This window comes from Antedon bifida, chromosome 7 (assembly GCF_963402885.1).
Source record: "Antedon bifida chromosome 7, ecAntBifi1.1, whole genome shotgun sequence".
Taxonomy (NCBI): Eukaryota; Metazoa; Echinodermata; class Crinoidea; order Comatulida; family Antedonidae; genus Antedon; species Antedon bifida.
The window spans coordinates 6,034,086-6,050,527 of NC_136232.1; the positions used below are offsets into that span (position 1 = coordinate 6,034,086).

The window sequence follows — 16,442 nt, forward strand, 5'->3', positions numbered from 1 at the left end:
CAGTTTTATGTTTTTGACTGCATTTCACAACCATAGACGACAATTTCTTATTTTGTAGTCGTATTGTGTTTATTGTTTCTTATGATTTAATGATGTAAACGAAAATGTATAGCAACAAAAATAACCAACGACCGTATTCTGAAACCGAACTTAACAATTGATGTCATTTTATTCATACCGAACTTAACTAAATCTGCGAGGAGTGAATCAAGTCAATCTCGACTAAATTGAGGCGGACTTTGAAAATAGGCCTAAGAACATATATGTTGGTTTTCGTAATTTAACTAGCATTCAATTGTTCCAAATTGCTTATTATTTTACTTATTAATTTTAACTTAAAAGAAAAAAATTCCGTAGGGACCAAGGAATCTGAATTCCATCCCTAAGCTTGTAGAAAAATATTTCTGAAATATTAGTCTCGCTTGGTCCAGACAATACCCGAAGCTCATCGTCACATAATTAAATTCATCCATGGAGTAAAGAATAAGCTCCATGATTCATCTCAACGTGATTGAAAATACCTTTTAATACTTCATGAACAATTATATTATTATCTTGAAGGTTTAAATTTGGTAAAACAACGACATAATAGGGTAAAAAATGACATAATTATAACTTCGAAGAAATCGAACATGTCCAAGAACACGTTTATTGTCCCGAATAATGCCTCCGCGGTGCCGATTTTGACGACGCGCGGGTTGTTTATTAGAACTTTTGTTTTGTGTGTGTGTCGGGGTTTGCCGCGGATGCGACATTTACATTTTCGCACCACTTGTTTTGTGTTGCTTTGGTGACAGTAAATTTATGTCATATTTATTTTTTTTAATTTCCCAAGCCTAGATGAAGTGTGAATTGTGTAAAGTAGAAGTCGGTAATGAATTGGGACTACAGGAGCATTATCTAGTCGAGTGCCCTCGTTTGACCTCGAATCCAGGCCTGACAGCAGAGCAAGACGAGCAACAGGAGGAAGGGCTGGAAGAGGATATGGCACGGCCCGTGCAAACTGCAAGCTCAAAAACAAAGGCCTCGGAGTTTGGGGGTAGGCCTAATTCCGAAGATTTCTATTACAGTAGAGGCGCTACAGGGGATGAAAATGGTAGGTATTTATGCCTAGGCCTATATCAAGAAGTATGTGATGTTATCATATCTTAGTTCTTTTTAAAATAATTATTTATTTTATTATGCCCACGCACGTTTTATTTTGTTTGACACTCCAGTCTTTCCTCCACAAAGAAACAGGCAAGATTGCTAACTATGTATTGTATATACTGTGATAGAATTGGAGGCCTACTTGTGGACTACTACTAGCTAGGCCTAGGCTAGAACTACTGCTACGATTTGAAGGATTTTCCTTTCCTGTGACTATAATGTTCATCAAATCTACCATCAGTAGAAAGAACCCTATGATGGGACACAGTCTTCAAGTCCAAAGTCGTGTCCCCTGAGCTGGTCATACTCATAGTGCTAAAGAAATAAGAAAGTGTCCTTTTATAGGGTTCTACTATCTGTAGTCTAAAATTGATTTTGTGTTTATTAAATAATCATTTTAAATTCTTTTTACCTCCATTGTATAGCTCAAAAACTCATCATGAAAATGTTTTTAATGTTTATAGGAAAAAAAGGAATGGCAAATGTTGTATTCCGTTGGTACAAAACAATCCAAGTGAGCGGTGATCAGATTCACCTTCTAACATCCTATGGAAATGTAAGAATCATATAGTGTGCTATAAAGCTCTGTCTACACTATCAAACTAAAAAAATAGTGTGATGTGTCCAAATATGATAAGAAAACTATTTTCCAAAAAACCAGACATATTCGGCCAGCCCAAAGGAGAGCTGACTGTATTAAAATGGTTCTGTATCATGTTTAGCTTTTATTGTAAACAGTTTGATAATCTTACCCAAATATGGTAGTGATATGACATCATCATATCCATATATGGGCACATTACATTTTTTTGTCACATAAAGTTTGATAGTGTAGACAGAGCTTAATCAATAACTACAGTACCGTTAAAGAGTCTTTCACACCTGCTCCGGTCTGGCTCTGGTTCAATTCTAATCCAATTCAACTTCAATTTATTCTCATTAAAATAAATCATAATATGTACAGTAATAACAAAAGTGAGAGTTTAAAAAAGAAGAATGCACTTATGATGGGAGAAACTTCCAGGTTCGCGCCAGACTTTGTAATTAACATTGAAAACATTGAGAAGCGATTTTTATTTGCCGCACCTGACCCAGAGCGGGTGTGAAAGGCCCTTAATGTAGATTTACACAGGTGCTCACAATAAAAGCTGGGGTGGGTCCCAGTACTGTACATTTAAGGTCGTAGGTCAAACACAGATAATTGTTTGGCATTACAGTATAAATCGGCAATAGATGATAATGGCTAAAATAAAATGATGATCCATAGTGCAATGCAATATCTACAGTAATATACATACTTCATGTTACCAATGAAGTGAGTTAATCACAACACATAAGGAATGGAAACAGGCCCCTAGTATCTTTATATATTTTATATATTAATTTTGCAATTGAATACAGTAGGTTTTTTGTTGCCTTTTTAATGTACTGTGCGTTTTGAACAATTGGAGTTTGAGGAAGTTGGACAATTGCCAATTTATAATATTGGTGATGGTGAGTCTTTTAAACAATACCTACAGAGCATAAATCAAGTATATCATCGTCATGGGAATGACCATTGTCATGGAGATATGGATAAACAATGAGAAGATCTTTGCTTTATGTTTATATAATAATTTAACTCCATTATTACCGGAGGTTAATTCGGATGCTAGTATCATATTTACACTGATTTATACAGCAACCAGAAGGTCTAATTAGTTTCAATCACAATAAAAGAAACAGCCATCATGATTCAATTCTAACCTTGTACATAATTATTCAGAAATTGTTTAAAATGGATAGGAAAGGATTTCAAAATATACAAAAACAAATTTTTTCATATACGAATCCTTAATGTAAATAAATAACACATATATAATATAATAAAAAATAAATAAAAATACCTAGCAGAAATAGATGAAATTTCAGTATAAAACATGTACAGATGTTCCATACTTTAGAGCCACTATGGTAGTACATACAAACAATAAGTTCTTTCTTATCATTGTTGGTATCACAGATGCTCCTGATATTAATATACAGCCCCATTTTGTTGTGTGTGTTTGGCTGTTCAATAGTTTATTGTTTATATAGTTTCAAGTTTAATAATCTGTACTATCAAATTTCTTTATTTAAAGAAATATTATACATACATTTTTTATTATCTGTGTTAAATTAATAGTACTGTTACATGTATACAAATTATTAATTGAATGAAAATTATAAATAAAAGCGTTGGTTCAATAATTATTACACAAGTATTATGAATTAATAATATTGATTGGTAATATTTTATTTATATTTAGCGCGTACTGTGTACAGTGTTAGTATCTTGTGTGGGTTTGTATAAAATGATAAGAAGTTAATGCGTGTTGTTAATACTAGCATCTTATCAAATTATATATTGATTGACAAACAAAAATATTTCTATGGTTACTTAATTCAAAAGTGTTACGTTGGTTTCAACTGCTTTTAATTAGTTTGATTTTAATATTACTGAAAAAGGATGGGTCGGAGGGATAGTTGAGTTTTTTTAGCATAGCACTCTCCTTACCTGACTAGAGAAAGAAATTAATTGTCACACTTATTATAATTTATTACACTATGTTTAATATTTATTAAATAAAATCAATTAATAGTCCCACTAATAAAATACCTGTAGAGTAAAGTTAAGTTTGAAATTATTCATAAAAGAAAGCTAGCTATCATCAATTCAATTGGTTCTTACTTACTTACATACATATTTTAAGATCTGTGTGGAGCAAGATCTTTAAGCTAATGTGCACCCTAAAGCTCTGTCTACACATCAAACTTTATCTGACAAAAAAATGTGATGTGCCCATATATAGACATGATGATGTCGTATCACTACTATATTTGGGCATATCAGTACTATATTTGTGCACATCACATTTTTTTGTCAAACTAGTTTGATAGTGTAGACAGAGCTTAAAAAAAATATTGACAATACAAAATAGAAAAATCATTGACAAACCAATCTTATAATGTATCATCACCACAGGTACATTGTTCCATATTCCTAAGAATCCTCCCAGGTAGAATAACAATAACAACATTGTTTGTTTTTTTAATGTATCATTGTTCGTATTTTTACAGGGAGACCCAGTTGTCCTGAAATGGGATTCCAGAGAGGTGCACTTTGCATCTGAGCGTGTTGGAGTACCTGTTGGCAACCACTCATGTCAACTCGTAATAGGAGATGACATACATGAACTGTCCTTGTTTAACGTCAAGCTCGTCACCCAAGATGTAACTCTTATTGTCAAATCAAGTAAGCTATTCTTATATTATTATTAAGCTTTGTCTACACTATCAAACTTTATGTGATAAAAAAAATGTGATGTGCCCATATATGGACATGACGATGTCATATAACTACCATATTTGGGCATATCACACTTTTTTGATAGTGTAGACAGAGCTTTAGTAATTATATGTTATATTTGAGTTTTAAAAGCAAGACACAAATGCGTATTGTAAATTTTCATTAATGTTTTTTTTTAATTTATTAATTGTATTATTAAAACTGTAACTATTTCAATCCAAAACTGCGGTAGCCAAACACAATTTTTAATTTTGTAATGCTCTGCGTATATTATTATTAGATCGTTTGGAAAAGGTTGAATAACTAACTAGATAGTTAGTTATTCTCTTATTTAATATTTGATCCAATGATTTATCAGTCCATTTACATCTCAAGCTCGTTCTACGCATGTTTATCGATTTGTCTTGATCATTACAACGTTCATACAATTTCTTTGTGTTATTATTTGCATCCATTGCAGCGTGAAATGTGAATTATAATACCTTTTTAACAGTGTAGTCATTATAATTTTGTGAGCTTGATTCTAATGATCAACAAGCTTGTTAAAATGATATCATGGAATAATAATTTTACTCTGTGAATCAATGAATGAAGAAAATAATTTTTTTTTAAATGTTGATTTGTCATGGAAGAGTCTACACAGACCAGGTCGTCAACACTGCCATTTGCTATGGTGCACGCCACAGTGTGTGCAACCCTATAGTAGTACTGTAAAACACCCTCTTTGTGAGACCCCTATTTAGGTGACACCTCTATTAAGGGGATACTTTCTTAAAAACGATTGAGAAAACACTACACAACCCCTATTAAGGGGACACTATGTTGCGTCCCAAAGGTATCCTCTAAAGCTCTGTCTACACTATCAAACATTATGTGACAAAAATGTGATGTGCCCATATATGGACATGATGATGACCACTACCATATTTGGGCACATCACACTTTTATTTTCAAACTAGTTTGGTAAGTGTAGACAGAGCTTTATTAGTGGTTTTACTGTATTTTATATTCATATACCTAGCTATACAGTACTAGAGTACTGTAATACAAATTAATTATTGACTTTTGTGTTCTACATAGACATAAGTATACTGGTATTAAATGGAGATATTCTAAGCAATAACAGTATCTAGATTTACTGATGTCATTAATGTAGAACAATATTTGTTCAGGAGTTAACTGTTAACTGTTAAATTTACTCTTTCATCCTTACAGTATTCTTAAGCTAACTGTCAGCTTTTATTCTTTTCAAAAACTAACAATGCACATCATTAAAACATCGTCGACCAATCAATGTTTGACTTTACACCGCCGTTAGAATTGACAAAGAAAATTAATCAATAACAAAAGATTAGTAAAATGATAAGGGTGTTTGTTATGTAGGCCTACTCAATATATGAACTTCAGGCCACTTGAACTGACATTACTAAACATTAGAAGCTAGGATACAGTAGTATGTACTGTATACAGTGCTACAGTAGCTCTGTAGGCCTACATGGAATGATCAAAATCAGAATCGTGTTCAGGACTGGAAATTATATGTTTTTGATATGCAGATAAATTACATAGTGAACCAACTTTTGGTATGGATGTCTCTTATTGTTTTTTAATATATTTTTTCAACAATTCATGTTAGAAAATATTGTATTATGTTAGTGTACAACATACAGTATAAATAATGTTATTTTTAGAGTTGGATATTCCAGAAGATTCATTAAATAATAGCAAATAATGAAACAAAGTTGACAGAACACATAGTGAGAATGTCATGTTTTAAATGTAGTATCAGGAGTGTACTGTGTGTTAGTTTTGCTGTGCAGACTTGGTATGAACACCATCTTTTCCACTCATTAAAATCTTTTATTTTAACGGCAATACATTCTTTAAAAACATGTTAACCTCCTAGACTACTGTATACTACTTTAATACTTTTAAAAAACATGTTAACCTCCTAGACTACTGTATACTACTTTAATACTTTTAAAAAACATGTTAACCTCCTAGAATACTGTATACTACTTTAATACTTTTAAAAAACATGTTAACCTCCTAGACTACTGTATACTACTTTAATACTTTTAAAAAACATGTTAACCTCCTAGACTACTGTATACTACTTTAATACTTTTAAAAAACATGTTAACCTCCTAGACTACTGTATACTACTTTAATACTTTTAAAAAACATGTTAACCTCCTAGACTACTGTATACTACTTTAATACTTTTAAAAAACATGTTAACCTCCTAGACTCTGTTTACTACTTTAATACTTTTAAAAAACATGTTAACCTCCTAGACTCTGTTTACTACTTTAATACTTTTAAAAAACATGTTAACCTCCTAGACAACTGTATACTACTTTAATACTTTTATTTTTACAGTATACAACACATCTAATATCCATTCATTGAATTTGCTAATGCTAATTTCTAATGTAAATTATTGTATAACGATTTTGTAATTAGAAGGCCCAAAATTGATTTTAGGTAAATACTTATGAAAGTTCTAAAATGGCTGTTTCAATTGAAGGACTGGTTTTTATTGAAGCCAAGAAATTTAATAATGATTAATGCATGGAAATTCCACAGGAAATTTAAAAAATGCTCTGGTTAATGTTGAATTGAGAATGTGACTCATTCAATAAAGTTATCAAAATACACTATCAAACCAGTTTGAGAAAAAAAGTGTGATGTGCCCAAATATGGTAGTGATGTGCTCAAATATGGTAGTGATATGCCTTAATATGGTAGTGATATGACATCATCATTTTAATATATGGGCACATCACATTTGTTGTCACATAAAGTTTGATAGTGTAGAAAGAGCTTTAGAAATAACCTTTTTAATGGTACTGATTAAACATTATAAACTTGGTACAGTAATACATACTATAGTATTGCTGTGAAACAACGATTAGTCCATTTAGTATTCGAATATTATTTTGATCATGATAAGAAAGAAAACATCCCTCCTGTTGTGAATCGAAATTTAGGTCGTCAGATGCCGAAGGTTACAAAAATGCCAATTTGAGTTTTTGCCAGAATAAGGTCTAAAGTAAACATAAATACAGGATTTATAAAATGCACGATTTTTAAAGTATAGAAGTTGAATTAATATAATTTTAGTCATATTGCTGTATAAATATCACTATGAGTCTGTAATTATTCTTTACAAAAATACTCAACCACCAAATTAGTAAATTAACCACCTTAATTAATTAGTACAGTATTTATATAAAGTACAGTACCATATGGTGCAGAATAGTTTTTAGTATATTATTCATTATTATATAGTATATGCTCAACCACCAAATTAACCGGAACATAATTTGCCATAATATATTTTAATTAATTAATACAATATTATAAAGTACAGTATGGTGCAGAATAGTTTTTAGTACATTATTCAACCACACGATCGTTACACACTTTATTTAGAATATCTTTTGTGATTTAAATTGTACTAGTATAGTTATTCTTTATATATCAACCACCAAATTAACCGGGAACATAATTTGCCATAATATATTTTAATTAATACAATATTATAAAGTACAGTACAGTATGGTGTAGAATAGTTTTTAGTACATTATTCAACCACACGATCGTTACACACTTTAGGCAGAATATCTTTTGTGATTGTACTGTACAGGCGGTATCGGCATCTATTATAGATTGCAATTTATTAACAGGCTGTTGTTACCATAGTGATGGTCTCATTCAAGTGTAAACAATTATGAATTTCAAGGTTGCTGGTTGGTAGTAATATTTTGTGAAATGTTATGTATTAAATCCTAGTTATTGCCATTTTTATTAAGCCTGTTTGTGCTACTAATTTTAGTGTCTATTCCTCCTGTAGCCTTATTCATTATTTCGTATACAGCGAGCTGTACAGTATTACTGTATGCTAATATCTACAGTAAAAAATTTTATATTTTAGATGTAATTTATATTTATTATTTATTTGTATGTATTTATCTATCCTCAGTCTCTAGATTATTGTGTTATCAGTGGGTGTTTTAATTTTCATTTAATCTAGATTCAAGACCAAAAGCCGAAGAGCCATCTACAATCTAGACTGGTTCATTCACTAAATTGGTTAATTCAATTAATTTATTTGATTCTCATTTTCTTTTTGTTCCAATAGAAGCTGATTCAATCAAGAGATTAACTAATACAATGAACGGAGACACATTTACAAATGAATTTGCTGATCTGTCAGTTGAGGGCGGAGAATTGCCTTTGAATGGTGATCCGGTTAGGTCAAAGGTCACAAAAGATATTTCAGACATACTAGATGCAAAGAGAAATGGAGACGTTCAAATGGCCAGACCAAATCCATTAGTGAATGGCGAATTATCAGGCCTTAGAGACCAGGATGTTGCTTCGGAACATGGGTCATATACTAGCCAACGTAGCAACGACTCGCGTGGAAGTAAACGTAGTGTTCATAGTACCTCACGAAACGGGGGCGCTGCTCTTTCGACGGGCACGACAGGAATTTATCCAAGTACTACTAGCGATCATGAACTGTCTGAAATTTTTAGGACTGCTGGTAGAGGGAGTTATAAAAATGATGGTAGTAGTCAAGGAACGCTTACGCCACGGGATGGCGTGTCAGAAATGGGGTCAATGAACTCAATTCCATCGAGCACACACAGCGTAAATCAACATACTTCTTTAGATTTAGACTTTTCAGTAAAGCCACGAGAATATAATCGTTTTGGTGGCGGGGATAGTCACTCTGAGGTAATCCGTACGCGTCGAGATGATAAACTACAATATTCAAGAACACGGCCAATTAGTTTGCCTGATCCAAGTAACTACAAAGACTATTTAGCTGAAAACTTTACCCGTGAAAGTACTCAAAAACAATCAGGGCAGCCGTTAAAACCGCCATCGGTCCAAAACCATGTCTCATCAAGTCGTAATTCCTCGCGAAACGGAAGTCGTACATCATTAGTTGCGACAAACGGAGGGTACGAAGCTGACAGTTATAAAATCGATGAGAGTAAACTGAAAGAGTTGGAGGTCAAAGTTGAATCTTTGAATTCGTTGCTGAAAGAGAAAGAACGTCATATAAAGGTTCTTGAAGATGATTTACAAGATGTTCAGAAAACGAATGAAACACTTTTAGGAGAAAGGGAAGAAGTTGTCAGAGCATCGAAACAAAATGTAAGTCAGTGTGAAATGATAAGTAAGAAACCAAAGTTTTAAAAAATTGCAAGCTCTAAAGCTCTGTCACACTATCAAACTAGTTTGACAAAAAAAGTGTGATGTGCCCAAATATGGTAGTGATATGACATCATCATGTCCATACTGTATATATTGGCACATCACATTTTTTTGACACATAAAGTTTGATAGTGTAGACAGAGCTTAATGAGGTGATGTTTTTCAATCATAAAATAAATGTGTGTTTATAATGCTTTTTAAACTTTTTGTCATGTTATTATTATTAATTTTAGAATGAGAAAGAACTAGATAACCTTTTACGTGACAAAGAAACTTTAACTACAGAAGTGTTACGATTGCGCCAAGAACTATCCCAGAAATCAGTGCCTGAAGCGGGTTCACCGCATTCACTTGAGTTTAATCCAGATCATCCTAAGGTTCTGCGGAAACGAATTGGTAGGCTTTCTTCTCTTCTCTTTAAAGCTCTTTCTACACTATCAAACTTTATGTGACAACAAAATGTGATGTGCCTATATATGGACTCAATGATGTCGTATCACTACCATATTTGAGCGCATCACACTTTTTTTGTTGTCAAACTACAGTAGTTTGATAGTGTAGACAGAGCTTGATAAAATATCTTGATGTCTATAACTTAATTACTGTAGGATGCTCTATGCTGGATCTGGTAACTGTATATATGGACTCAATGATGTCGTATCACTACCATATTTGAGCGCATCACACTTTTTTTTTGTCAAACTACAGTAGTTTGATAGTGTAGACAGAGCTTGATAAAATATCTTGATGTCTATAACTTAATTACTGTAGGATGCTCTATGCTGGATCTGGTAACTGTACATTTCAGTTTTTATTATCATTTTTCCAGCTGATTTAGAGAGCCAATTGAGCGATTTGCAAGAGGCTAATGAATGTGCCGAGACACAGCTCCAAGAGGCTGACAAAGAACTTGAAAAATACAAAGAAGAAAATGCCAGCCTGAAAATGGTGAACGCTCTGGGAGCAGAAGACCTTACAGCTGAGAATGAGAAACTTAAACGGGCAGTAAGTGAAGATCTCTGGCCATATTTAGCAATCAAACTTGGGCTAAGGAAAACACTTAAAATGTTTCTATCTCTGTAAATACCACTTAAGGGAAATCCTTAAATTTGTATTGACTTAAGTGAAATAATGTTATTATATAGTGATTATTGATAAATACAGCCACTGTAGAATTCATCAACTCTAAAAACAATATTCTCAGAATATAAAGCTCTCAAACTTTATGTGACAAAATAATGTGATGTGCCCATATATGGACATGATGGTGTCATATCACTACCATATTTGGGCACATCACACTTTTTGTCAAACTAGTTTGAAACTCTAAGGAAATGTTTTACTGATTTCTGTGTCTTAAACATTTGTTTATAATATTGGTAAAAATACATTGTTCAAAGGTTACAGAATTGAAAGAATACAAACGACATCGTGGACATAACCGAGTGTTCGAGGATGAAGTTGGTAGATTACGCAGTGACACGCGAGTCCTCCGAGAAACCAACCACAAATTAGAAGAAGAAAACATAAGGTTGCGGGAAGACTATTTAGATTTAGAGAGAAATTATGAAAATTTAAAACTGCACTTAAAACAAGACAGGAAAAAGAAGAAGCCATCCAGTAATTCAAAATCAAGTAAGTATACTATAGATATAGAATTGCTTATAGTAGTTTGATGTTTCTTGCAAACATGCTCAGAGCCTTTCATGACTATGAAGCTGTCAAGTCGAAAAGTCATTCTGTACATGCTGAGAAATGCAAAATTGACCGTTGGACTCAATAGTTGTGTGCGTACATTAGCTCCCGAAAATTTTTAAAACTTTTTCATTTTTATTGTTATGGTGTTTTGTAAGACTTTTTTTGCTATAAAGTAATATCAAACATATTGTGAAATTCTAGACCAGAGCAAGGTAGAAGAATATGAACGTCAAAAGTTATTAGACGATTTAAAGGTCGCACAGGCGAAGGTCAACAACGTAGCAGCTGAACAAGCCATTCAACCACTTATAAAAGATGCCGATTATAATGCTAATGGATTTCGGAATCAGTCTGCAGGAGAAGGGCGCGGCCTTGGTTCCCAACTACTGCCCTCAAAGTTTTCAACGGCAGAGTTAACGGGGAAATCGCCAAAGTCACCTCAATATGCTTGGCTTGGTAAGCTAGTGAAGCTGTAGCTTGGTGGTTGAATTTCTTTCTGATCCTAAGGTCCAGGGTTCAATCCTGACCTAGTGCAAGGGTTGTAACCCATGACTGTTTCTACTTTACTCTCCAAACCTCAAATGGGACTTAATCTATAAGTATGGTACAGTTGATCCATCCTGTAATTGACAAGTTACTTACTTTTAGATGAGTATGATTATTTTTTTATTTAATAAATTATTTCTTTAACATTAACTATATATATGCTGTATTTATTATCTTAGTAAATATTTAATTAAAAACTAAACTTTCAGATGCATTTGATGAAAAACACTTATCACCTGGTTCGGATATGAGCGACTCGACGGCCATCTTGACCGCAGGCTGGCAGACAAACACAGGCCTTGGTGATCACTTCCTTACAGAAACATCACCGCAGGAAAACACTCGCTCGTCCCGCAGCCGACATAGAGGTAAGCTACATAGGCTGGTTGTTGCGTATTGCTTTGTTAAAGTGACTAGTAACATACAGTATGTGTTGTAGGCACAAATAAATCATGATGTACACAAATTATGCATATGGCTATAAGTAGCTTAAAAAGAGTATGTAAATGAAATTGTAAGAATTTAGCGTTAAAAAAAACAATTTTTAATAAATTTTGAAAATGTCATGTTTCCTATATATGCATTATCTACATTTGTTTGTTTCAAAAAAGGACAATTGAATTTAATTCGATATATTTGCTATAGCATTCAAATATTAAATTATGTACTATATTAGTCTTAGATAGAAGCATACTGAAAAATGTATGATTTTATGCATTAAATCATACTAATGGTATCCGTCTAACGTACCGTAGGTGTGGCCTTTACTGATTTTACCGCTCATAATGCTGATTGCTTTTAGCTTTAATAACATTCTGTATTGACATCAACTCTGATATCATAGTACAAAGTACAACCCCTGAATGAATGGAGAGAGAGGATTGCTTTTATACTAAATGATATCATTATGAATGATATTGGATCAATGACAATAAATTGATGCCAGGCTACATATAAACTATCAACATAGATAATCTATTTGCATACTTATATGCTATAATCATGGAGAAATATTGATTTCTTCAATGCTATAGTTCAGTATCTCTTATTTAATATATGTTCCATAAATCCATATTTTTATACATGTGATGTATCTGTTAACAACAATTATATAGAGACAATGCTTATTTTTGCAACTGGATCTCATAGTTTCAACATGCAAATCGTTGATATACAGTTTGCGGTGTACACCACAACTATTTAGTTCTGAAAAGACGTTTCCATCAATATGCTTTGATCGTCCTCAGGAGTGAGAATGCATATCTTAACAATTTAAATGTTATTTGTTAATGTTGAAATGTATCTAATGGATGCACTATGTATGTTGTATATTCTGTCATATTATGAGCCTTTTGTATCTGTTATATATTATATTGTCAAAAATTATGATGATTATTTAAAAAAATATGCCAATATTCTGGTAAATAAAGGTCTGAAATTACAATGTTCTTTGTGATCTGATTATAATTAATATGAAAATAGATAAGTATAATGTATGGTACGCCCTCTAGTCATTCCATAACAACCACATTCATTTTTTTCCACCTTTAGAAACGAGAAAAACTCATGATGCAGATGATGTTAGTACGTCCGACTCGACTTCGGTGGCCGGTATGTTTGAGCCGAATAAGGGCCACATAACGGTAAAACATCACCGACGCAACCTCAGCAGTGATAGCTCAACATCCTCATTCTTGGGAGATGCTTATAGAGATTACAAAGCTTATACTGATCCTAGGCTTAGGTCAAGATCATTTGATAGAACAGCGAGAAATAAGCAAAGCAGAGGGGGTAAGACATCTTAATATACTTGAAATTGTATGAAGTATTGTTTTATTGCCAAAATGCCTAATAAGGATATACAAAGTATAAAATTGCTATATTTGAAATATTTTTGTTTTTAGACATGGTAACTGTTCCACATCATACCCTTCAGCATAACGCATATAATACTACTGACCTAAGCGGTGCACATCACACACGTAGTAACCGCCTACGTAGTGTCTCTCCGCCACGTAGCCCATCTCCACCCGGATTTCGTAGCGTCAGCCCTCGTGCTGTAGCAACGCAACACAACAAAGGAACTATCAGGTAGGCGAATTTATAACCGGCAAAAATCAAATCAATTTGTTACAATTTTAAAAATTTGTGCAACTGTGAATCAGGAATCATTTATTTATGGTTATAGTTACTGATAAAGTTACTAATTGCTACATGTACGAATATAATAGAAATCTTAAAAATCAATTTTATTTTTTAAGTGACCAAATTACGAAAGGTTACGTGTTACCATTAAGACCGTTTGCTCCAAGAACACCGCGTGACATTGAAGTTGGTATGAAGGTCAAATTTTCACGTCCAAATGGCCGGGTCAGTCAAGGTATGGTCAAATACATTGGTCAGCTACCAGGACGCCATGACTCCTACCTGGGTGTTGAACTAGATACGGATGGTAAGATAATTTGAATTTGTACTATCGTGCTTAAATAGAAAATTTATTCTAAATATTTGTTTTTGGGGACAATACATCTTTAAGTAAGACCCTTTTTTTCTTCAATTGCAGAAGGACGCCATGATGGCATCTACAACGGAGAAAGGTTCTTCAAGTGTAGGCCGAACCGAGGGGTATTTGTCAGCTTCAAAAAGGTCATACTTGTCTGGGCTTAACTGATTAGCTATCGTGGTCATGTTAGCTGTGTTGGGTTCGAGACCTTTTGTAAGCTGGCATGGACTTGCTGCTAGTGACCTTCTGATAGCTGCCAAAATAGACTAACTTGAGGCCCTCTGCCATTATGTTTTCAATGGACTTTTTATTGATATTGGCTGCCTTGGTGGTCATCAGAAGTTGTACACAAACTACTGTACTCGGATTTCTAATTATGTCATTGATCAATTTCTGGCATGAGACAAAGCACATCATGGTTACATTTTTCAACAATGTCTCAAATATCTAGTACATATGGGGAAACACACATGAGAATTTTCAAAAAATGCTGCTTGATAATTCCTTAACTTTAGATAATCACAAAAATTAACGGTGTGTGAAAATAAATCGGGTAATTTCAGAGGGAAACGTAGTGCCAAATTTAAGGATGTTAATTAATTGAATCCAACAAGAAATTTAACAGCAATTTAATAAGTCATCAATTTTGTAAATACTGAATTAATTTTATATTGAATTAAATAGTTTTGTGTAGATAACTTTCATTAACCGTTAATAATGGAAGGGAGGTTATTAATGGGAGGGAGGTTATTAATGGGAGGGGGTGGGGCGTTATTAATGGGAGGGGGTGGGGTTATTAATGGGAGGGGGTGGGGTTATTAATGGGAGGGGTGGGGTTATTAATGGGAGGGGGTGGGGTTAATAATGGGAGGGGGTGGGGGTTGGTCTTGGTTATTGTTGAATTTTAAATTACATTGTGTAAATTACATTGTGTTAATTCTTATGGATTTGCATCAGCAAAATCAAGTATGTCAAATTGTTTCAAAATATACTTTATATAGCAAGTTTGACTACTCTCTCATTCCATTGTAAGTATATACTGTACAAATTTATTGTCAATGTTTGTTGTCACATGGTGTGTTTCTTGTACATCAGAAATGTAAATGTATACTATTTTTTTTTTATAGGTGATGTGAAATTGGTATAAAGCTCTGTCTACACTATCAAACTTTATGTGACAAAAACATGCGATGTGTTCATATATGGACATGATGATGTCATATCATTACCATATCTGGGAATATCACTACCATATTTGGGCACATCATATTTTTTGTTAAGCTAGTTTGATAGTGAGCCAATGTTTGTTGCTGTTGAATTGTCATTTTGTTCAATTTGTATTCTATAACTGTTCTTTTTATACTAAAATACATCTGTCACTTTGTAGAAAGTAGATTTTAAAAATCCTATTGAAGGAATTCATTTGTAGCAAAGAAGTAAATCATTTAAATTTGTTTAATAACTACTTTCAACCAATTCAGAATTTAATGTGTGCTATACATTAATATGTTATCTCCTATGTTGTTTGCTGTTTTTCTTGTTGTATATTATAATTTCTTAATATCGCTTATTACGGTATTTAATATATTTGTTTTAAATTGGGTTTTGTCTTAAAGATTGTTGACATTTTAAAATATGTATAATATTGACGTAACATGCGCAGAATACATTATGTGCGTCACTGCATCTGCGCATGCCAATTTCTGATATAGTAACGAAATCGAAACTTTTTCAAAAATGGCCAAATTATCGACTTTTTAAAAATCAATTAATATGCAATATTATTGCCATATATGCACACATATAGCGTTATCATCATCTTATAGATTTAGAGTAACCAGTTATGTCGAAAAATAAAAGGGTCGAAATTTGGTCATTTTCCGAAAATTTCCCTGTACTATAGTACAGGGATTTTTTCAAAAATGGCCAAAATATCGACTTTTAAAAATCAATTATTATGCAACATTATTGCCATATATGCAC

General features: G+C 32.9%; 1 protein-coding gene across 1 annotated transcript; it reads left to right on the forward strand.

The window, feature by feature from the left end:
- Positions 1 to 747: 747 nt before the first annotated feature.
- Positions 748 to 15,184, forward strand: LOC144847825 (uncharacterized). Its single transcript, XM_078704356.1, has 13 exons — positions 748 to 1,096; positions 1,614 to 1,705; positions 4,249 to 4,423; positions 8,625 to 9,652; positions 9,946 to 10,108; positions 10,542 to 10,717; positions 11,113 to 11,347; positions 11,612 to 11,866; positions 12,166 to 12,324; positions 13,508 to 13,747; positions 13,861 to 14,047; positions 14,218 to 14,408; positions 14,520 to 15,184. Exons 1-13 carry the CDS (start codon positions 841 to 843, stop codon positions 14,621 to 14,623), a joined length of 3,261 nt encoding a protein of 1,086 aa, XP_078560482.1. The 5' UTR covers positions 748 to 840; the 3' UTR covers positions 14,624 to 15,184.
- Positions 15,185 to 16,442: the final 1,258 nt, after the last annotated feature.